Genomic DNA, 22664 nt, shown 5'->3' on the forward strand with positions numbered 1-22664 from the left:
TTCTTAACTGCACCTGAGGCTGGGGTAAGAAGAGCAGTCGGAGGCAGTGGGGATCAGTTGTATTTTCCCCTCAGGGATTTTAAAAGTTATGCCAGGGTTAATGTTGGCATAATATCATGTTGGTGTTGAGGGCATGACTAGGGCTGAGGAGGCTTAGGATGTCCAGCCTGAAATGCCCTGATGCCACTCCAGTGCTGGTACAACACTGACACAGCTTTGTAGTTTCTTTTGCTGGAAGGTTAGAGAGCAACCCTAAGCAGGTCTACTTGGAAGTCTAGTTTTATTCATTGGGGCACACCACCAGGAGAATGTTCTTAGGGCTCCAACTTCAGATGTACATTTTGCAAAACTTCATAGTTATTTGGAAGGATGTATGCTTTCCCTGTAGAATAAGATGTTTTAAATCCTATGTCCTATAGCTATATTCTTCTTGTCCTAAAACAAAACAAGCAAACAAAAGATGTCCCAGAACTCTGTTTGACCTATTGGGGAAAGCCAGGTTATCCCAGTTTCAGGTTGGCAAAAGGGGGAGGGGAAAGGCTGAAGCCCCTTCTCCATGTGCATTGTATTCCTTGCCTGAATTAGGCACTGTACTCATGGGAACTGACTGAGGAGAACCTGCTACTCACACGACTGTGTTACATCTGATGCGGGCGGAGATTCCAAATCTATGTATCCCATAAATGTCTATTCATATTCCATGCGAATCTGATCTATCTACCATTCATCTTCCCAGTATTTTCCTTACCTGCTTTTTGCCACTCAATAACTTCAGCAAACTTATCAATGGTAACAACAACCTCTTCTACAACTATCCAAGCTATGCACTATGGAGAAAATTGTGTTTTGTGCTTCTATGGAAGATAGCATGGCTGAAAATCTCTTCCTGTATGATTATGTTCACCAGAGAGTATGTTGGGGATAAAGTTAATTGCTAAATTGGTTTAATTGGTAGATTAATCAACTAAAGGTTAAGTTGATTAATCAGAGGGCAAATTTGAATTGGTGTGGCTAAGAGATGACAGCACAACTTTTTTGAGACATTTGTGATCATGAGGTGTTACTAGAATCAAAAGGGGAGTAGCACAGCACAACTTTTCCTTTTAGCAATGAATAGTTGTCATTTTGTTTTGTGAAATTCTTAGTTCCTTCATACTGCACTCAAAATTACAGAAAGGCAACTTTATTGTTTCTGGTAATCTGCAAGTGTATTTAAATGTAACCAGTTGAACAACTGACTAATCATTGAAAGTTGGATGATTCATCAACTAAACATTATGTGATTGGTTAATTGTCCTACAGTAAATGAATAATGGGTGACGGTATGTGTGTTTTTATTTTTTGTTTAGCCTTGAGTGCATGGATTAGCTAACCATACATAACAGCAGTTTCTTGATCCCAATTACACTGTGCCTTTTACATATTTTATTGGTAAGTATTGATCAGAAAGAAGCTCTGAGTTTGTTCTGTGTGGCTGTTGCATGCTAGCTTACATGGTTAGACAGCTTACCTTTTAAATTCACTTATTTTATTATATATATATATATATGAGGATTACAATTTGCATGTAAAATGTTTAGAACAACCACCTTGGACTGCTTATCATTAGGAAGTGAACTATGCCTTCAAACATTATTAGCCAAGACCTCCATCTGGTCACTGTATTTTAGAGTCATTTTCTGGAGATCAGATACATCCAGAACAGCTGCAAAAAGTTGCTACAGCTTTTTAGTTAACTGAGCAACAGAAGATTCTGTTTGCCAGGAATACAATTGTGAATTATTCATTTATATGAAAGGCACACAGGCAGAGAAAGGGAGGTGGCAGAAGAATTATGCATCCTTCCTTGCTTAGCCTCAGGCTAGAACCTGTCATTTGGGTTTCCATGCAGGCCTCTTGGCTGGTTGATCACTATCTGTCCCAAGTGAGGAAAATATCAGATTTTCTGTCTCTCACAACTTCACCCGACTTCATCATAACTTGCTCACCTTTAAGGTATTTTTCCTAAATAGAAGCCTTCTCCACTGCACAAGGGAAAAGCTGTATACTGGTAGGCATGTATTTTGCTACAAGCACACAAGTCAATAAGACAGTAGTGTGCAGATTATCTCCATGAAGGGAAAATGTCATATATAATGTGTGTTCGTAAAGCATTCTTCAGCCTCTACAGTGCAGAGGGGGAGGGCACATTTCCCTCATTCACTATGGGAAGTGGGGTGAGGGGAGTAGCACATCTGCTTTAAGTGCAGCCAGGCCATCTTGACCTTTACAGACATACACATTGCTTTATTTTTACTCCAAAGGTGCAGTAAATCTTAATTTAGGGTCATGGATTGATTTAAAGTCATCTCTTCTAGTGTTAGCTTGTAGAAGAGTTGGCTTGGGGATCCCTACTTTTAAAGGGCGAAAGCTTATGCTACAATAAAATTGGTTAGTCTTAAAGGTGCTACTGGACTCTTTTTGATTTTGCTACTACAGACTAACACGGCTAACTCCTCTGGATCTACTTTTAAAGGGGCTCCTTAAAACATGAGGGAAACAGCCCCAGAACTGCAGCAGTGAGGCCTGCCTCATTTCCATTCGCCTCCTGACACACCTTGCCAATTTCTCCTCAGCTTCTGGATGCTATATCTCCACCCAGACCTGGAGACAGGTCTCCCGTCTACTAATCCACAAAAGGGTTAACCTGGCTTTCCCAAGCTGCTGAACTGAAGGAGGGGTTGGGGTAGGAAGGGGGGGGGGAGAACACTTTCTCCTGCTGTCATTTACCCAGAGTTTTCTTTGTTGCAGAATATTTGTTGAAGGATCTGTCTGGGTGGATTCTGCAATATTACAAAGCAGGGAAGGCCCCATCCTTCCCTGGCACCCCCACCTCTGTCATTCATTCTCTTTCACTCCATGCGTCCTTCCTTTTGCTTTCTGCCTTTCTTCTCATCTCACTTCAGTCCCCCTCTCAAACCTTCTGTCTCTCGCCCCCATCCACGCCCCCCCCCCCCCCAGGGACGTGAGACACTCCCTTGCAATCCACAGAATAACTCAGCCAGACACAGACAAAGGAGCTGATTTATTTATTTATTATTCCTATTTCCCCCGGCGCCCGTTTTGTCTACCTCCATCTCTCTCTGGATGTATGGGGGGGGGGGGCTTCCTCAAAGCGCCGAGCTAGGTGGGAAGAGAGGAGTATACACAAAAGGGATTATTAGTCTGGGTTTAGATTAGGATCGAGTTTCTCTTGCTTTTGGAACGCGATGGCGGGGACTGAGCCGGGGAAGCGGGCCAGGGATAGAAGCCTTCGCGGGAGACTCAAACGGAGCCTCGCCCGAGAGAGAAACTCTCTCGGGCTCCGGTGAGAGTCACTAGTCAGCCTGACCCCCAGAGCGCAGGAATCCCGCGGCTCGCTCGTTCTGCCTTGCCAAGCCAAACCCAGCAAAGAGGAGGGGCGGGACAGGTGGAAAACGAGGTGGTGTCCGGGAGGAGGACGGCGATGGGTCCGGCCCCCACTTCGCTGCCCGAGGAGGTGGGAGCGGGGCGGGGCTATGCAAATCGCAGGCGGTAGAAGCCAATTGACTGAATAGGACTTGGGTGTTCAATGTGAGAGAGGGGGATTTTTTTGTAAGGGGAGGGTGGTTCCCCCCCCCCCTTTTTTCCAAGCAGGCAAGGAGGCCACATTAATTATTATTATTTTTTCTCTCTTTTTTGCCCCCTTCGATTGTACGCTTCTGTCGATCTTCTCGGCCAGCAGCGAGAACTTCAAGGGGGCAAGTGTGCATTTACACTCGGACAAGCGGCGAGCGGAGCAGCGAAAAGTCAAGCCAGAAGAAGTCCCACCCGGTTGGCTGCCTCTAAAACCAGCTTGGCTGTAAATTGAGCGTCTCTATGGATGGGAGAAGAGATCTAGCTGGGTCCTGAAGTCGAAGTCCAGGAGGTTCTGTAAGAAGACTGGAGCAGCACCCTTGCTTGGTTTGGTGAGGGCAAGAGGGATGGCGGTGGGACGCCGCTAGCAGGATAGCTGTTGAGCGATGCCTCTCTGGCTTCCGTAGGGGTCCCGCTCCTTCCTTCTTTCTTCTGTTTGGGAGTTGGGAGCCAGCGCTTCTCGGAGCCTACCGACGAGCAGCAAACCTGCCTGGGAAGCGTCTGGCCGGCAGCTTCTGCCCCTGCTCTGCCTCCACCCAGAAAGGTAAGTGTGCTCAGGGATTGCTCAGCCACTCTCCCGGCCTTTTCTGGCTTCTGCATACGGGAAGCGACCGGAGGTCCTCTGTCAAAAGAGCAGCAGGTTTCGCTAGGGCGGATCTGTGCGTTAGCAGAGGTATAATCGCCCCGTCTGTGGTAAAGGGGAGGCTCTGGAAGGACCGGCGGGGGGATGCTGATTTAGGCGGGCGACGGTGTGTGCGGCTGGTCCCTCTTTCGGACCCGCGATCGCTTTGCTCGGATGGTGCCAGTCTTCTCGTGCCATTTGCTCAGACGTGTGGACTAGAGCAGGGCTTGGAGACCCAGGATCAGGGCCAAGGGAGCGAGGGAAGAACTGTTCAGAGCAGCAAACTTTCAGCGGCCCCTTCACTCATTCTGTCCAAGAAGTGACAGCGGCTGGATCCATCTTTTCCGCCTCTGCGCCTGGAAAGTTGAACAGAAATCCAGAAAGTGGGGGGCGAAAAGCCTGGCCGCTTTGACTTGGAAGGAATCCCGCTTAGCCAGAGGTGTGCCCAGATCTGACTGGGGTTTGTCATTGTTGCCGCTGTTCCCCAGAACGCAGCGATTTAAAACCGAGTGGCAAAGACTGTGTCTCCTAGAATCGCGGCTAGCCGCGCCGGAGAGCCTGAGGACGGTCCAGCCGCGATCGGCCCGGGTCTATGGCTGGCGGTCGCTGCCATCTGCCCCGGCGAGCTGCTGAGGATGGACCGCTTTGGGGGGGGGGGGGTCCTAAAGCTTCGAAGGCGAGGGTTGTGGCAAGGCGAGTGGATGCGACTGACAGAAAACCAAACCGGGGGGGGGGGGGGGAGACACCACCGGAGGTCGCGGAGACGCCCAGACGGCAGACTCCAGCCGGGCTGCTTGAAACCCGTCTGGTTCGGCGCCACAACCCATCCAGTCCGTGTTAGTGGTTTCGGTGGTGTTTTAAAAGCCCCTGGAAATGGTGCTGGCGGTCCGCTCTTGTTTTTTCGGCTGATTCTGGGCCGGTCGCTTTTCTCGACTCCGCGCTCTGTCCCAGGTGTGCTAGAAGCGCTCCCCTGCCTCGGTAGTTTCTCCGAGGCAGATGTCTCGGGGCCTCAGACTAGAGAGGCACTTACTCTGGAGGAGTCCCGACTACTATCTCTGGGACAAGTGCGGAGGAAGGGAACAGCGGCTTGAACCATTTTCGGACGTGATACTAACTTGCTTAGGCGTGGGCATACATTGGGATGCACGAAAGCGCCTTTTTGCCCCTAGCAGAGCTTTTTCTCTCCTCCCCCCTTTTTGGTTCCACGTGTGAATGTTGTTAATGCGGGAGAAAACGGAGGCTGAGAAAGAGGTTGTCTAAGTGCACGTCACGGGCTGGTTTAAGGTTCACGTGTGGACAGGCGGTAGCTGCGGTCACGACTTTTTTTTGTTTCTTGGCACGCTGCAAAGCTGGAGGCTCCCTTGAGGAATAAAACGCGGACCGGGGGTGGGGTGGGGTGGGGGGCTCTAGGAAAAACGCCGCTCCCCTTCTCCGGCAGGAACCCACAAACCGCTACCCAGCCCTGGCGCCGAGGGAGAGGGAAGACTCGCGCTCCCCTCGTCCGCCTTGCTTCTTTCTGCCCCCTTCCTCGCTCGGCCGCCCAGTTTCCTGGTCTTCCCCCAGACTGCTGCAGCAGCCCCGCTAGGAGGGCCGGAGGTGTGGCCGGGAGCCCGAGGGAGGTCGGGAGCTACTCCGGAGGTGAAATGCTGCGCCTGGCCCAGCGGCTCCCCCTCCCCCTGATCGCAGCTCCTCTGCCGGCTGATTTCCTCGCCGCCTTTCAGGTTAAACGCCACGGGCAGGCTGCTCCTGTTAGCGCCGTATTCTGGGGTATTTACTTTTCAGTAGCAAGCGGGGTATAAATATAAAAAAATGCATGGGGAACCTGCTGTGTGAAGGCACCAGAGGGAGCAGACAGGTGGCTGCTTTCACGCTGCCATTCTCTAGATGCTAGGTAATCCAGGCTCTCTTGCAGTGGTTTGGATGGAAGGCGGTTTTCACAAATACCTCTTAAATAGCTTTTGGAATGGCTCTGATTTGTAAAGCAAACATACAGCCCGCGACAGTTGGAAGATACATTTGACAGAGTGATTCTCTTATTGCTTCTTTAATAGCGCACAAACAACTGCTCATGATATCTTCACATCAGGGGCTTCAGTTGGGTCTCCATGTAATGCAAGGACAAAATACACATCCTTTAACTATATAAAAACATTCATTCACTTCTGGCACAAAGAGTGGAAGTTGTTTAACATATCCTGTCAAAATGTGAACTTAAAAACTAAGTTTCTGCTCACATTAGGGATTGGGAACACTTAAATGCTGTTTAAATAGCTGAATCCACAAAAAAAATTAGTTAAATTCAGAAACTCGGACCCATCAATGGCTGCCATCCAAGATGGTCATGGGGTTCATTTCCCTTCTCAGCACATCCCTAAGTATGAAAACTAGAGGACAGGCCTTTCTGTAATTATCTTGTTTCTTGTGGTTATAGCCACAAACATTTAACTTTGCCAGAGAAAAGATACTAGCCTATAGAGGTGATTGGTTTTAAAACAGGGCAATTTGGACTTGGTTTTCTCTGTCTATACCTCCTTCCAGTGGGTTTGTAAGTGCCAAGAAGGCATTGTGTGGTTGAAGTTTCACATCAGCCAAAGGTATCTTGCATTTTTGCATTGCAAGGCCACCTAAATGCAGTTTTATGTTATTATAACAGTTCAGTGTTATATTAGTCTTGTATTTTCACAGTGAGTGGTTGTAACTTTTTTGGCAGAGCTATTTGGTTGCACAGTATGGGGTGACTTTTCTTCACACTAGCTAGTAAGATTTTAATTTTTAAATATAATAGTATATATTTTATTCCATGTTAATTGCAGATCCCTCATCATTATGTTGGGTTTTACTGCATTTGATTATTATGTGTTACGAGTTGGCCAAGTTGCTGCTAGACCATAAAACTCCACTTCTACACTATACTTTATATGTTTGGCAATATAAGAAAGTACAGTGTGTGTCTAACTTCCCTTTCAACTGGTACACTACTTCCACAATTTGTTCCCTTTCCTTGTATATCTGAACAAGACTGAACACTGACGGGGGGGGGGGGGGTAGGTAAAAAGTGAGCAAAAAAAGAACATAAATGCTTTAAAACTCTTCTCCTTCCAACTCTCCTTATTGACATGAGTTGCAGCTTCTCACCTTCTTCCAACAAGGGGCACCATCCCATGGCAGGCAGAATATAAATAGGCTGCAGCAGTAGTGTCAAGGAGAGTCCCTTCTCCCATGAGTGGAAGTCAAGCAGGCCACAAAAGAAGTTACTTGCCCTCTTCTCAGCAGACAATCTTAAACACAATTGATTTCTCCACTACCAGTAAGCAAATACCTGTGAAACAATTAAATACGAACGCAAGTATCATTATAACATGCATTTGACCCAAATGCAGAGTTCATCTTACTGGCTTATTACCATTTTAGAATGAGCCATAGCCCAGTTACAAGCATGTATTTTACTATGCAGAAGGTCCCAGCTTCAATTACTGGCCTGTCTAGTTAAAGGATCTTAGGGAGCAGGGATGGGACAGACCTCAGACTGAGCCATTGGAGAGCAGAGTCAATAATACTGGGCTAGTGGTATGGTTCAGTATAAGACAATTACATACACACCATATATGCTGTAATCTGATTGTCTAATTTCCCCCCACTACTGTTAGAATTCTCAGATAAGTAGTATGTGGAGTCTGTAAAAGGCAGTGAGAATGAAAAGGAATGTTTCAAAGCAAAGAAATCTCTGCTCCTCTTGAAGTGAACTATTTTGAGAAAGCCCCACAAACAACAGTCCAGATGGAATAAAATCTTCATGGGGGAGATTCTGCTAGCCTAAAAATAGTCCAGGGAAGCACAGGAATAAGGCTATAGTGCAAGAGAGGGGATCAGAGGGTTACTGCAGCTCAGCATAGTTTGGTAAAGTTATTTGCCCTGCCCAAAAGCTGCACAGATTTTGCTGTTGTCATTGTCCGTTTGTGTTCATGTGCATATTAGTCATGGAGTTATTAATAATTCCTTTCCTATCCATGATCTTTTTGCCTTTCCCTGAACATTTCCTGTACTATAATCTCCTTTCTCGGGAGGCTTAGATGCATATGTTGGCATTTACAAACTGAAACTGATCAGAGACCCCTCTCTTCCTGAACAGACATGCCAAGAGCCAGCAGAAGTGGTCCCCAACCTTTTCTTTCTTCCATTATGATCTCAGCTCAGGAGTGGTTGGATTAATCACTGTTTATTTATCAGAGGCTGAGAAGTGGTTGAGCTTCATATGCCAAAGGACCCCAGTCTCCAGGCACAGCATACAAGTTCATTCTTTCGTCTGCATGGTGACATATCAGCCTGCTCACTCAGTCCACTTCCATCCGTACAGAGGGATTTAGATTTTGCAACAGTTCTAAAGAATGGCATTCTTTCGATCTCTCTGCCTTTCTCTCCCCACTTTCCGCAGCTCCTGGCCTCCCTCCTCTTTTTTCTTGCATTCCTCTCCTCCTCCCTCCTTCCCCCCCCTTCTCTGCTCTTTTCCTTTGTTTGCCATCTCACTCGCTCTCACTGGCACGCACAGCACAATCCAAATGCAATATCAGTATTTGCCAGAACTATTTTCCAAGGCCGGCAGGGGCTTGATTTAACTGCAGCCTGTGTAGCTTTTATTTCACAGGGCAATTTTGTTTTTAGACATTCTGGTTCCAGAGAAGCCTGATGTGTGTGCACTGAGTGCAGAATCTCTGAAAGGGAGAAGTGCGAACGTGTGTGGAAAGACAGACAAATAACACATATATTTACCCAGTGCAAAGGAAATTGCTATGATATATTGCCCCCGGGAAACTTTAACTCCTGCAATTGTGGTGTATTGCCCACAGCTGAAGAACTGCATTCTCCTAAGCGCCCATCCATTACTCTAAATGTCCTTAGAGCCAGTCTGGATTTGTATGACTGATTCCAAGGATTTTCCTGTGAAATCCCTGAAGTTTGTTTCTGTCATTAACCCCCACTTTCCTGCAGCTCACCAGTCAACCAGAGGGGGCAATGTTGAGAATGGCTAGGCATCCTTTTCTCTGACACAGACATTCCTCATCCCAGAGGGTAGTTCTGCCACTGGTGAGCCATTTGGTTGGTTTTACCCTCCCTGCTTTCTTTTTTCTTCTTTCTTTTAAAGTACAATTTGTTTTGGTCACCTTAACAATCTCTTAAGAAGCTGGCTGGTTTGCTAATAACTTCTATACTTTGCATAAGGTTGGAGGTTTTCAGATACTTTGGTTATAGGGGAGAAACTCTAAATACCTGGAGAGGTTTTGCTTGCACACATATATACACACTCAGAATATTTTCAACATAGTTTATGTCTGTCCATATGCATTCTTAGCACAACAGAAAGAATAAGAGAACGAGACCTTTGGTGCATGCCTGTTGCCATAATGTCCCTGATGTGGTGGGGTTTTCATGCAAACATGGAATTCTTACAGCATGACCTGTGATGGCAACAGAGTATGGGCAAGACCAAGGAGAAGTCAGAGAATATGGCAGAGAGGAGCAAGTGGGGGAAATCATACTGCAGTGGCCTTTTCTGAGCTATGGTTGAATGCCACAGGTTACATCCAGGGCATGTTGGAAGCTTAGCAGGCTCAGCTAGACAGAGAAATGAAATACTGCATTCTTCCCAGGCAGAGAAGTGGATTAATCTGATCCCAATCTTGACTTTCTTGTTGGTCATAATGATATGCACATACCCCAAACATGTTCATTTCAGTGAGTAGATCCAGACACCCCTGTGCAGTGATAGTTTTCAACTGTTACGTGGACAAGACTGCTGGGATTGAATCCAGTCACCTACATACATTACAGTGTTTCTGTTCTTCTGAATCTGCTTACGAGTCCTATTCACCTGCCTCATCTCTTTAGATAAGAGACTCCTCTGTTTAATAGTGGACTTTTTTTAGCTCTCTTGCAGCTGAGCAGCTGGGCATTCTCTGGACAATAAAATAAAGGTGCTGCAGTGGGAGCTTTTTAAAACATTGACTTCTGTGGAAAGTGGGTGCCATTCAAACTGCAGCACTGTTCAAGAAACAGATCCTGTATTTGCCAACCAAAGACTCTATAGACTGGCCAGTTTTGCATCCTGAATACCACTCATCTACAATAAACTTTAAGATATTTCTGTGGAATATTTACTTTTAGCTCAGCATGCTGACACTCTATGCAGGAATAATTTACAATTATCCTTGAACAATTGCTTTTATAGCCTTTTACTGGCAGAAATTATGAAAAACAAGCAAATTATACTGAGGTCAGCCACTCAGTCACTGTGTCATATGACGACATAGCCAGTTGGCCTTTAATGCAGAGGGTGGTTTTTGCAGAGGAACTGATAACCAGGGAGCTACTGCAGGTTCAAATCCACAGTCTGAGTTAAGGGCAAGGGTGGGTTCCATGTTGGAAAGTGTTTAATACATTGCAGAGTCTTAGTTGAAGTGGAGACAGCTGTGTGAAATTTACACTTGAGGATGAACAAAGGTAATGTAAATTACATATACTCAGTCCCACCTGAATTCTGGCTAGTCACTTTCACAGGGCCCCTGGCACTCTATAGAGACAAGTCTGTCCAATCTGTTCCAGCTAAGACCCTAGCAGAATGCAGAGGTCTGGTATACACAAACTCTTTTTAAAAATCTCATTTCTCAGGAAAATGCATTTTGCCTTTTAAAATAATTAAGTCCAGATTTCTTTTGCCTAGAAAGTGGAGAACGTACTGTACAAAGTACTTCCCCTAGTTCACAGCCAGGTAGAAGGAAGAGGAGCACTCTCATCCTTCCTTTCCCCTCCCTCTCTCTGTGTGGGGATGGGGCACTTTTGTGGGGGTGGAAGGGCCCCTAGTGGGTGGGCTGCTGGTTCTGGCTCCTGCAACTATAGAACAGGTTATAAGGACTCTTTTCATTCCAAAGAGGAGACGACTTGATTACTGCCCCTCAATCAAACCCTGTTTACTTTACCAAATGAGAGCAGCATGTGAGCCTGTTAATTGCAGTTAGATTCGAGTGGCCTGGTATTCATTCCTTCTATAGACTCCTCAAGCTACACAGAAATTCTGGTGTTGGAGACGATGACCAGGGCTACAGTCCATCTGTAAAAAGATACACAGAACATATACTGGAGTGTCACAGCAACTTGTATTTGATCCTGCCAAAACTATGAAAAGTGATATATTGGTGTTATACAATCCCAGAAAGTTGCTTAAGATACAAATGCAGGGTAAATCTAAGCATGATCTGTAAGATCAGTGATGAAGACCTCTTCCTCCCATTCTCTTTGTATATTTTTAAATAACTAGCATCTCCCTGGTTACTGTACAGAAGATACACAATGACAGGCTCAGTGTTTGTCCTCAACAATTTACATGTTTTCTTCTAAAAGTAATCCTAAGCAGACTGAAGTATGGAATCCCAGGTTTTGGGCTCAGGATAGATAACAACAATAAAGATTTGGTATAGAACAAAAAATTGAAATAATATAAAACACATATATAAAATATTAGAAAGTGATTATTAATCTTTGTTCCAGCCATCGAGTGCCTGTTGCTTCTGGTGGTAGAGGGGAGCTGGGGAGCAGTTACTGAGACTATTTCCTTTTGATGTGTACAGAAGGAAATATTAAAAGGCCACCTTTAGCAGATTATAGATATTATGGAGAAGTGTGGCCTAAGCTACTTGAGCACCTGAACATCTGGAATCATGCTCAGAAAGCAATAAGGGGCAGACCCTGGAGAAATAGAGGAATGGGCTACTCCTCCCGACAACCCCATCCTCATCAGGAAGCAGGCCACAACATTCAGCACTGGTCGCAACCTATGAATGCTTTTCAGTGGCAGCCCCACTTAGAGTGCATTATAATAATCATGACTCTAAAGGCAGGAAAGGCGGTGATTGTACCCAAATCTCAATGAAAAGGCCACGGTTTGCTTTCTGGATGAAGTAGGTGAAGAATGCTCCCGAGTGCTGCTGCAATCTGACAGGTACAGCATAGCAGTGAATCTTTAAGCACCTGCTTCAAAACTCAGTGCGAGGAGAGACCAAACTGGAGTAACTGAAGTAACAGTGCAGGCATCTAAACCCTCCTGCTCTGTATTAGATGAGTGCCTTCATTAAGTGTCTTTAAGAGTGATACATGTAAGGTCTTGGTAATGCAAGCAAGGTCAATGATTTCCTTCTCCCTCAAATCAAGGATGGCTGAAGCTTTATTTATTGCTGGGCTCACATTGAGCTACAGCCTGTTGTCCTCTGTGTCAAGGTTGGCTTCCCCTTCTCCCTCCCATGCTGCCTCAGGGCCAGATGCCACACAAACAGCAGCTTGGGATTGCATAACAAAGGACGCACTGCAGTAATGGGCCTACAGTGGCCGTATCCTGGACCTTTGCTATGGCATGCAACCGAGCCAACCCCATGCGGTGCTGCCAGGGGCCCTGGGTTTCAGCTCGCTCTTGGTCATCAGGATGTGGGTCTCTGAATGCAGAACTCTCAGAACGTTATTTATTTATTTAATTCATTTAAAATACTTATATGCTGCCTTTCCACCCAAATAGGGCCCCCAGGTGGCCAACAACAGATATTAAAACACTGAAAACATTAAAATAATATTTAAAATGTATGTATAATTACAATAAAAATGTATAGACATATAAACAAGCACACACACTCAGCCAAGGAGGAGGGCCGATAAGAGTTTTTTCATTTGGTGTACCCCCCCCCCCCCATAAAGTCCTCACCCACTAGCAGTAGGCAACAACTGACAGGCAGGCAAATCTCCTGGGAAGGGAATTCCAAAGTTTTGGCGCCATGACCAAGAAGGCCCTCTCCTGGGTTGCCTTGCCATCCATGTAGCCTCAGATGGCAGGAGCACCCAAAGCGGGCCGTGAAGATAACCAGAATGTATTACATATCAGTTACTTGGTGTATTCTTGTAGTTTCCAGAATGCTTTCCATCCAATACAGGAACCTTCTCTCATGGTAGCAGAGAGAGAGAGAGGCCAGGCTTCAGCCATTCTTTACCATTTCTGCTGCTATTTAGCTGGCCACGGATTTGTTCACTTGTCCCTTTGAGCACTGGTCCTCCCCCCCCCCCCCCCAACTTAGTTTTGGTCTGCTCTCCACCTGTCTGTTATTTGGTCACTTTCCTGGATGGGTGGTAGAACAACCATCTTGCTTCATCGCCCTCTCCCAGCCACCTATACCAATTTCTTGCTCACTCAGAGTGGTATGAGTGGGAGAGTGGTTAGCTGGTGATTGTAGTGTGCTGAGCATGCCAAGAATTCTGTGGTAGAGATTTCATAGGTCTGTGTGGTTGTGTAATCTGCCTTGACGTGGAATGTTTGAAACTCATTTATAGTAGAGACAGGCTAATCAAGCCTACCAGATATGGGTGGGTCCAACAGCCTCCCCCAGGCTCTGGAGCCTCTCTCTTCAAAGTGGGTAAAGAGTCCAGTGATGCTGGCCTTCTTTTTCTTCCTTTGCAGCTGAGAAGTGCTTCCTGGTTAACTTGTTCTGATATTCAATGGAAGCTACACATTAAGCATTCTGTTTGCAAAACTGCCTTGAAATCACCCTGGTTGCTCCTCACAACTCCTGTACACTGTCCAATGTCTTTTCCCAGAATCCTCCCTCTCTGAGCATTTGGAGAACGTCTCCCAAGCTTAGCATCCCCAGAAACAGCAGAAACCTAGACATGACTAGAAAAGAATCTCAACTTCTAAACCTTGTCTGTCCTATATTGGTCAGATGTTAGCAAAGATACCTCTTTTGTTTTGCAACAGACAAACGTGGAGAGCCTACTGGTTGCCTCCAATGTCTGGGACATAGGATGTTTAAAGGCCTGCCTGCTCCACTGACAGCCTGTCTGTCAATTAATATTCTCATTAGAGACCCTGTTCCAGGTTTCCCCACCTTCTGATATTAGGAAGATGAACAACAGCAACAAGCTCTTTCCAGTTGTGCTGCCTCACTGATGGAATCCCCCTCCCTTCTGTGATTCACCTGGTGCCAAGCAGAGGGTCTCTTTACATGTGTGCTAAACATGAGTTTGATTGGGGGAAATTCCAGCTCAACTCACTTTTAACATGTGGCCCAAAGCTTACCTTTAAAATGGTATGTTTGTGCTCAAGAGAGCGCAAATCAGTTCCCATGCACAGAGGCAGGAGGAACATCTTCGTTCTCTCCTTTCTACCCACCTGCTTTAACTAGCAGAGAAGAGTGATGGGAGGGGGCTATTTGGTTTATGGCAGGTTCCACATGTCTGCCCAGGATCTGCCCATATTATCTAATCATACCTGGGCAGATGCATGGAACTGGCAGTAAGACAAATTGAACCTGAGATCTCCTGCATGCAAAGCAGATTGTCCACCACTGGGCCATGTCCTTACCCCAATGACCTTTTGGTTTTCCCTTTTGGCAGAAACCAGCAGTGTGACAAGGCAGCTACGCTAGAGCTCACTCCCAAGTTACAGCAATGGTAGGAACACAAAACCAGCAATATGCTTAGAAAGAGTCTTCCACTTCCTCTGAGAGGAGCTGTGAAGAAGATGAGTACACTTATTAGTGTATGAGAACAATAAAAACGTGGTAGATTGCCTGTTATCAAGTCAGGATATTAATTAGCAAATGGATATAATGGAAAAACACAAAATAGGAATACAACTGTCATCATAGTATGTGGGGGGTCCTACAGTTACCTAAGTGGAAATGCTATAAAAATGTAAAAGAGAGACAAAGTGCTCCCTATTTTCTGAAAATAAAATAGCACTTTTAAAGATATTCTTGGTCTCCTAGAGGAAGCCAGTAAAGAGACATGCAATATTATAGATTTTCATCCAGGAGAAGAGGCAGGTGTAGGGGAGAGTTTCCATTTCCAAATGTATACCAGTTTTCTGGCATATATGGTAATTTTCATCCTGTTCTTTGCAACCTTGAGGACTAGAAATATTTATGGGAGCTGAGAATGGTTCAAGGTTAGAAGTTCAAATAAACAAGCACATGAAAAAATCACAATAAAAATCTGTGGAAAGCAAAGTTGGCCTAAAGTTAATGCAAATAATGATCTAGAATATGCTACAAACAGTGGTGCATGCCAGAGTATATTCACTACTGGGCAAAGTGTCAGATGTAATAAAATGGTAGGACTGTAGAAGAAAAAGGGGAATAGATGTGGAGGATCCAATGCGGAAGTGGATAATTGTTTGGATCCTCTGTCCTCCAGCAGCCCACACAGGCTGCCCATCATTACTCACACTGGTTCCTGAAAGCTATTTGAATTGTCAGGGACCATCACACACAGAAGCTATTTGTACAGTTTGTACATGGAAGAAAGATTGGTGCATTGGCCTTCAAGTTGATTGTCCTAGCAGAGACATTTCCGTCATTCAGTTCTTGACTTGTAAACCGGTAATAACATCTCTTTGGTCCTTTTCCCCCCCTCTGCTAGACTGCCTGAGAACTTTGCCTGGACTTCCGGTTCACAGCTCTCCTGATCATGCCTCTGTTCGCCTTTTTGCTCTGGGTCACCCTGCTAATTGTGGGCTGGCGGCCATCCTACTCCAAGGATTACCTATTTGCTACTCCGAGGGTGCAGCTCTCTTTCAAAGGTAAGGCACAGCGTCTCTGTGTTCAAACACAGTTATGGTACAATGATAGTCTTGTTTGGATTACAGTTTGTGGCCATTAATGGCTTGTTGAAGGGTCTGTATCCGGCATGATTCAGAGGGCACCAAGATCCAGGTCTGGAGGTTCTGTTTTAATTTCAAGTTCATCTGCAGCACTACTCCTTATCTCTCCAAAGAAGTTACTCTCAGCAGCGCACTCTCTTGGGATCTTAGCCATGAGTATGAACAATACTTTCCTGGAATCGGTTCTGAGAAGCCCCTGGGCTAGCAGCCTACGTCAATCACACATGTAGTGTACTGCACTTCGGTGCCTCTTGCCATCTGGAGATAACTGGCCTTGCAGTTTGTGGAATTTCCTTTGATTATTTTTTTTAGAGTCAAGCACCATGGCTGGCAATACAGACAGCAGATTGACAGCTCCATGAACCCAAGCTGCTATGTGTGCTGTGAAGTTGGCAGCAAGTCACATATGAGTTCCCTGGGAAAGGACTGTATAGTGCTGCAAATAGATCCTCCTCCTGCTGCCCATGTTGAAGATGAGACAGGTGTTGGGATTCATTGTCAGTAAATCGTTAGGGTTGGTTAGTGTGTGAGGTGCTGATTGCCCATGAAGGATGCTGAACTGAGCTAATAAATAAATCTTAAAGGTTTCTGATCAGCTGGAGATGTGATTAGCTATTAGGAGTAAAGTAAAGCTGTACCTTAAGTATAGATTCCCCCCCCCCCATTTCCCCTCCTCTTCAGGGTCTTGAGGAGATCTAGATTGTCTCTTCTGTTTCTTACTTCTAGTCCAGCTTTGGGCACCTCGACTAAGTTACCGTCTCCAGCATTCTTTATAAGCAAAGGCTTTGTTCTACAGAATGACTTAACCTTTTCTTTGGAGTATGAACAACCTCATAAGAGAACAAGGGGACAGAAAGAAACATGATCTACCCTGCATTTGAGTTCTCTGTATGTGTACACACTCAGCTGAGATCCTCCTTTGAGCCTATTTAAAGATCCCTGTGTCCGGGGGAAGGAGATTCAAGCCAATGCCTTTGAAAAATAGTATCTTTGAGCCTTTATAAGTGGGCTTGATTTCCTGTTGTTACTATACAAGATTTTTTTAAAATGTGGAAAAGTTCTACCCTTGCCAATGACTATGAAGGATTGTTGTTGTTTTTCACTGCATTACCTGACTGCTGTGTTTTGAGGCTTTGACAAAAACAGTAATAATAAATAATAAATCATGAACTTGGCAGTAGAGCTGAAGGAAGTCTGGAAAGGAATACAATGGCAAAGACATTCAAAGGGATGAGAATACCTGGCTAGTGGTGGGTGGTGGGAAGGGAATATTGGGAGTCTCAAGAAATGAGGGATGAGGCAGGCCTGACTATTAAATATCTGTAGTTTGGATAAACTAGGCCAGGAAAACTCTGGAGAAGAGTCTGCAAATATCTCAAGGACATGAAGCTCAGGAGAAGATATAACAAAATCAGTAGAACAAGGAAGGTACTGTTTTGGGGGTTAGGTAACGGGAACTGGTAAAAGCCTGGAGGAGAAAAGTGGTCTCTCCAAAGGAGGAGATGAAAGCAATCTCGTTTGGAATTGTGGGTGAAATTTGCCTGTTTACTGGGGAAGATATCATATCTCTTGGCTATTCACATCAAGGTACATTAATTTTTGAGGATAACCAGGGATCATTTCGAGGGGGAACGCACAGGAACACAGTTCTGGTAGTTCCCCAAAGAGGTCACATTAGGTGGCCCTGCCCACCTGACTCTTGGCCATTTTGGGCCCGTTTCAGCCTGGATTGGGGCCAAAATGGCCCGGATTGGGCCTCTGACGGGTGGTGGATCACTCTCCCACTCAGCAGTGGCCCGATCCTAACCATTTGGGGCCCATTTTCAGCCATTTTCAGCCCCTTTTTGCCATTTTGGGCCCATTTTCAGCCCTGAATGGCCTGGATTGGGTCCAAAACAGCCAGGATAGGTGCTGTCAGGGGTGTGTGGCATATGCAAATCAGTTATGGCAATGACACACTTCCTGTGATGTCAAGGGGTGTGGCATATGCTAATGAGTTCCTCCCGCTCTTTTTCTACGAAGTGACCCATGAAGATAACTGAAGGCAGATGAAAATTATGCAGGCTGAACTGGGGAAGGGGATCGAGCCCTATGAAATGTAAAGTTTTTGCCCAGTGTGTTTCTTTACTGACCAATGACCATTCTTCAAATAGCCTCAACATTTTTTGCAGATGTAGCTCTCTGTTGTGAGCTATTGCTGTACGTAGCCATAAGCTGTGTTTCCAGCAGCATATGCTGTAATGCAATTACCATTCCTGAGCTGGCCTGCGTGCCCAGGGACAGTGGGATTAGTGCTGGATGGATACATGTTATTAAGCACGGTGTGTAGCAGAAATGTTTGTGCATGTTCACTTCCATGTCTGCTGAGTTTTTTTTTCTGAAACGATAATCCTTTTGATTCCCCAAAGAAGCCTGATCCTGCCTGCATCCAAAGCCAGTTCTCATGACTGCCCATGTACAGATGACAGATGTGTTTTCAGTCAGTCCATGGTGACTATTTGCTACAGTGGCTCAGACTGAGAGATTTTCCTCACTGGTTCTTTTTGTCACTTCTGGCCCCATACTGCTTTGGTTTATCCACTTATTTCTGCAAGTTTGTTGCACCCCTCCCCCCCCTTCCAGCTCACTTTTTGATGATTGGATGATTGTCATTATCGAACCACTCTTCCCCCTGTCTCCCTCCCCTCTTGGTTTCGTTTCCAATCTGTCTTGAAAGCATCTATTTCATATTGGTATAGCGATGTTGTAATAATAGGTACCGCAGGTTCTCTGAATTCCCAGCTTTCATTTTTTTAAAAAAAAGTAAGTCTCTGGATTCTTCCATTGCAGAGATAGGCCTTTTTCCTTTATTTCCACAAAGGAAGAATCTAGAGACTTACTTTTTAAATGAGAGCTGGGTATTCAGAGAACCTGTTACACTTATTATTACAATGGTAGATGAATATATTGATGTGAAATTGGTGATTTTTTAAAAAATGTAACATCTCTGGGTGGGGGTGGAGTTACCACTTCTGGTACAAGAAAAAAGCAGCACAGCTGGAGAAGCACATCGCTGCCGCTGCTCCAGGCTCTGCCCCAACAGAAGTCAGTTTGTCCCACTGATGCTGGCCTCCATCTCCTGGCTCTGGGTCAGCCTACATGGGCCTCTCCAGTAGGAGGGGGCTTAGGTGTGGGTGGCAGAGCTGCTCCCCTTTTAGGTGTCCCCATATAAGTGTATTTGTTTTCTATCTTTTTGAAAAATTCAGCCCTTGTATTGATACAGCAATATAAGCGTGCACAAAAAGCATGCTGTGACGTCGCTGTTGATGCCTCTAATGATGACAGCACCTCTGCTTGAAAATCCCAAGTATTTAAAGCAGACAAGGAAGAAAATTAACTGACCCTACAACTGTAAAAATGCAAAGGGGGGACAGATGTGCGGAAGTACCATACCCAAACCAATTTCAGTGCTTACAGATTGACTGCTAAGAAAATAAGGAATAAGTTGAGTATATGGAAAGCCCTGAAGCAATCCTGTGACTGGCTACTTAGACTGGCAGAATGTCCTCTAGAAAGGAACGTCCTCATTGAAAGCAAAGGGAAGCTGTTTTTTTATAAGTAGAATCATAATAAAGTTGTTGCTTTGAGCTGTCATCTCTCTCAATAGTGAATTCTCATTTTCACTCACCTTTCTTAATCTTGCAGTCCGCCTGCCTTTGCTTACACTGTCAGCTGCCATTGCATTTGCATTATGGCATGGTGATCTGCAAACAGCTAGAAAGTTACATTATGTGGCTAATGCCATGTTCTTTGAACTCCTCTTACTGAAAGCCACATGCATGGATTGTTGCTCTGTTTTCCAGACTGGTGCATGGATTTGAGGGAGATTGCAGGGCCTCTCTCTGGTTAGTTTCCATCAGCAGAACTATTGTGGGTTGGATTGTTTTTGTGATCTTTTGTTGCAGATTATTGTTTTGGATGGAGTTGATATTTTAATTTACATTTTAATTGTTTTATTTGGATTTAATTATGGTTTCTTCAGATGCTTCAGGGTGCCTTAAATATCTGGGTAGTGAAGAAGGCTGCAAAATGTTAGAATAAAAGAAGGATTCTTATTTGCCTTTAGTCACTTAGCCCTTGGATCACTTTGTTTTTGAATATTTCTCTGTGAACCCAAGAGAACTGGAACAGATCGTGTTTAACAAATAAGACAAAACTTTATAAACTATTTTGAGCTTCAAAACATGCCTGTTATAAAGCCATGAGAGGTAGTAACTTTTAGGGGAAATATCAAATCACCTGACCTTTCTCCTTTACTTACAATGAGATTAGAAACTCTCTTGCACTGAGAGTTTTTCATTCTCTCTTGTTCACAGTACCATTTCAGTTTCTCCCAGTTAGTGAGAATTAACCTCCAGCCTTGCCTGAAAGCCAGCTGGGATACCAGAGCTGTAAACTGAGCTCTCTTTAATCAGCTTTTTTTCCTGAGTCAATAATTTCTATGTCTTTGTGTGTCTCTTTTTGCACTGAGGTGGCAGATGAAGAGAATGGGGTGGGGGAGAGCATGGTGAGGAAAGAGGGAAATGTGAGGAGGAAGAGTTAATCAATGTGGGCTGTTAACATGGCCTAGGCCACCGAGTCTGCCAATAAAACTGCAGCCGGGGCTCAAAGAAAGGTGAGAGATTTAATGCACCTAACACTTCCTCCTTCTTGGCCCACATTCCACTTGGAAGACTAACCAGCATGAACAGGCCGTAATTCCGTATTTCAGCAGGAAGGAAAGAAGTTGGGGACAGGAAAGGGGTGGTTCTAGGCATGTAGGGCTCCAGACGGAAGATTCAAGTCTTGTGATAGAAAGGACTAAGATGTAGGTATGTGGACATGAGGAAGAATTATGGTAATAATCTACATGTAGAATTACAATGATGCAGTGGGATATTATTTTTAAAGCAAAATTTGTAGTGTGTCCATAGTGGGTCCCTATTGTGAGCACCATAACAATAGAAAGGGGACAATTCATTTGGACATGTAACAACATGTGCCTAGAAGCCTCAGTCAGTTGCAGGTCTTGGATTCATGTTTAGTGCACATCCACAGAGACACAGAGACATTCAGTGAGCATGGTGTAACCTCACTTTTGTATTGCATGCACCAGGCCTTGAGGTACCTGCAGCCGTTCCAGCAGATGAGCATTGAGCCTTCCCTGCCAGCCCAAAAGGAAGGGGCTATGCATCAGTGGTAAAGCACATGTGTAACCCAGGTGTTGGAATCAAGGGTGAGTTCAAGATCTAGGAATTCCTTTTTCATTGCACCCCACTTACATTCACACACCTTTGTATAAGCAAAACAACTATTTATTGCAACAGAGATAGATAGAACCTGCACTTTGCAATATGGTACACTCAACCCACAAAACTCTTTTCTCTTCCCAAACCAAAGATCCACTGTAAAGTCCTAAGATGAGTGATGGACTGGTCTATGAAGCCAGAGCCCTTCTCATGGCCCATTAAAAGAGCAGTTCTCAATAGAGTCTGCGGTTGCCCTTTAGCTGATGTTCTGAGACCACTGTGTTCTTGCAGGATTTGGTAGTTCCTGAGTACCAGATCACAAACTTGAAAAGAAGGTCTCATGGCCAGGTTCCTCCCTAGGAAACAATTATACTCAGAAGAAGGTAGGAGGGCCCATACCAGAAGTGATCAGCTCTAATTCAAAAAGACAGTTTGGGGGCCAAGTGAGTTTAGCAAAAAGAGGCTGAGGGCGGGGGCAGGGGCAAACAGACAAAAAATCATCTCGGCAGTCTGGAAGGAATAGCTGAACATCAAGGTCCTGAGTGGAAGCCCTGGCTCTATCTTTCCCAGTTCATGCTCCACAACCCACCAAGGTTACAGTGAGCAAAGTAGCTACATAAACTCCTCCCTGCATGCAAATTAAGTAGTTGCTTTGCTGTGCTCAACAGCCTACATTCCCAAAGCTCTACACATGCTTTGCAGGCTGAAGATCCTAGGTTCAGACTCCAACACCTCCAGTCTGAGGAGCAACAGGACATTCTGCAGACTATTGAAGACAATACTACACTAAATGGGCCAGTGGCCTGACTTGGTATAAGACAGTGTCTTATGTTCACTTTTCATTCCTTTAGGACCTACACATCAGGGCCTAAATGCCACACTGGAGTTGCCACCAAATTTACCTCAGATTGGACACAGGTGGCTGGAATATGATCTGAAACAAAACCATAGATCAGGGACCAAACCCTGCTAAATGCAACCACATGTCTAGTATTGGCATTTGAAGAGAATTATGAGATTTTGGAGTTGCTGTCCTCCACCTGCTGGTGCTGAGGGGCACGGTACAGTTTCAACACCGTAGTCCTGCCACTGCGTACGAAACAAAGGTGGAACTGAAGCCTCCTCTCAACCCCCTGAAAGTTATCATCACTAGTTTATCAGATTCACTAGAGACTGAGAGCTGCCAAGCACTAAGAGATGTTTTTATACTAGTGCTGATGCCTTTATTCCAGCATCAGATGATCAAGTGTTCACAATATTGAAACTTGACCTGATCTTGTAGTGCTTTAAATGGCAACTTCGTAAGGAGAACATTACCATGACAGTGTCAAGAAGGTGTTATGGAGCACATGTTTATATGTCAAGACAAATTATAATAATTCAACACTATTTCAGGAAGGCACGTATGGTGCAACATCAAACAGTTGGCACTGAGATTATATTTCTAGATTGT

The 22664-nt window shown here is 45.1% G+C and overlaps 1 protein-coding gene across 2 annotated transcripts in view; it reads left to right on the plus strand.

The window, feature by feature from the left end:
- Positions 1-3637: 3637 nt before the first annotated feature.
- The window catches only part of SEMA3F (semaphorin 3F), a 163401-nt gene continuing 144374 nt past the window's right edge, over positions 3638-22664 (plus strand). For both annotated transcript variants that reach the window (XM_054976293.1, XM_054976294.1), the window contains exons 1-2: positions 3638-4177; positions 15704-15863. In XM_054976293.1, the coding sequence (XP_054832268.1) occupies positions 15752-15863 (112 nt within the window). In that variant the 5' untranslated portion in view covers positions 3638-4177; positions 15704-15751. The remainder of the gene's footprint in view (positions 4178-15703; positions 15864-22664) is intronic.

Source organism: Eublepharis macularius, chromosome 4, assembly GCF_028583425.1.
Source record: "Eublepharis macularius isolate TG4126 chromosome 4, MPM_Emac_v1.0, whole genome shotgun sequence".
In the NCBI taxonomy this organism is placed as follows: domain Eukaryota; kingdom Metazoa; phylum Chordata; class Lepidosauria; order Squamata; family Eublepharidae; genus Eublepharis; species Eublepharis macularius.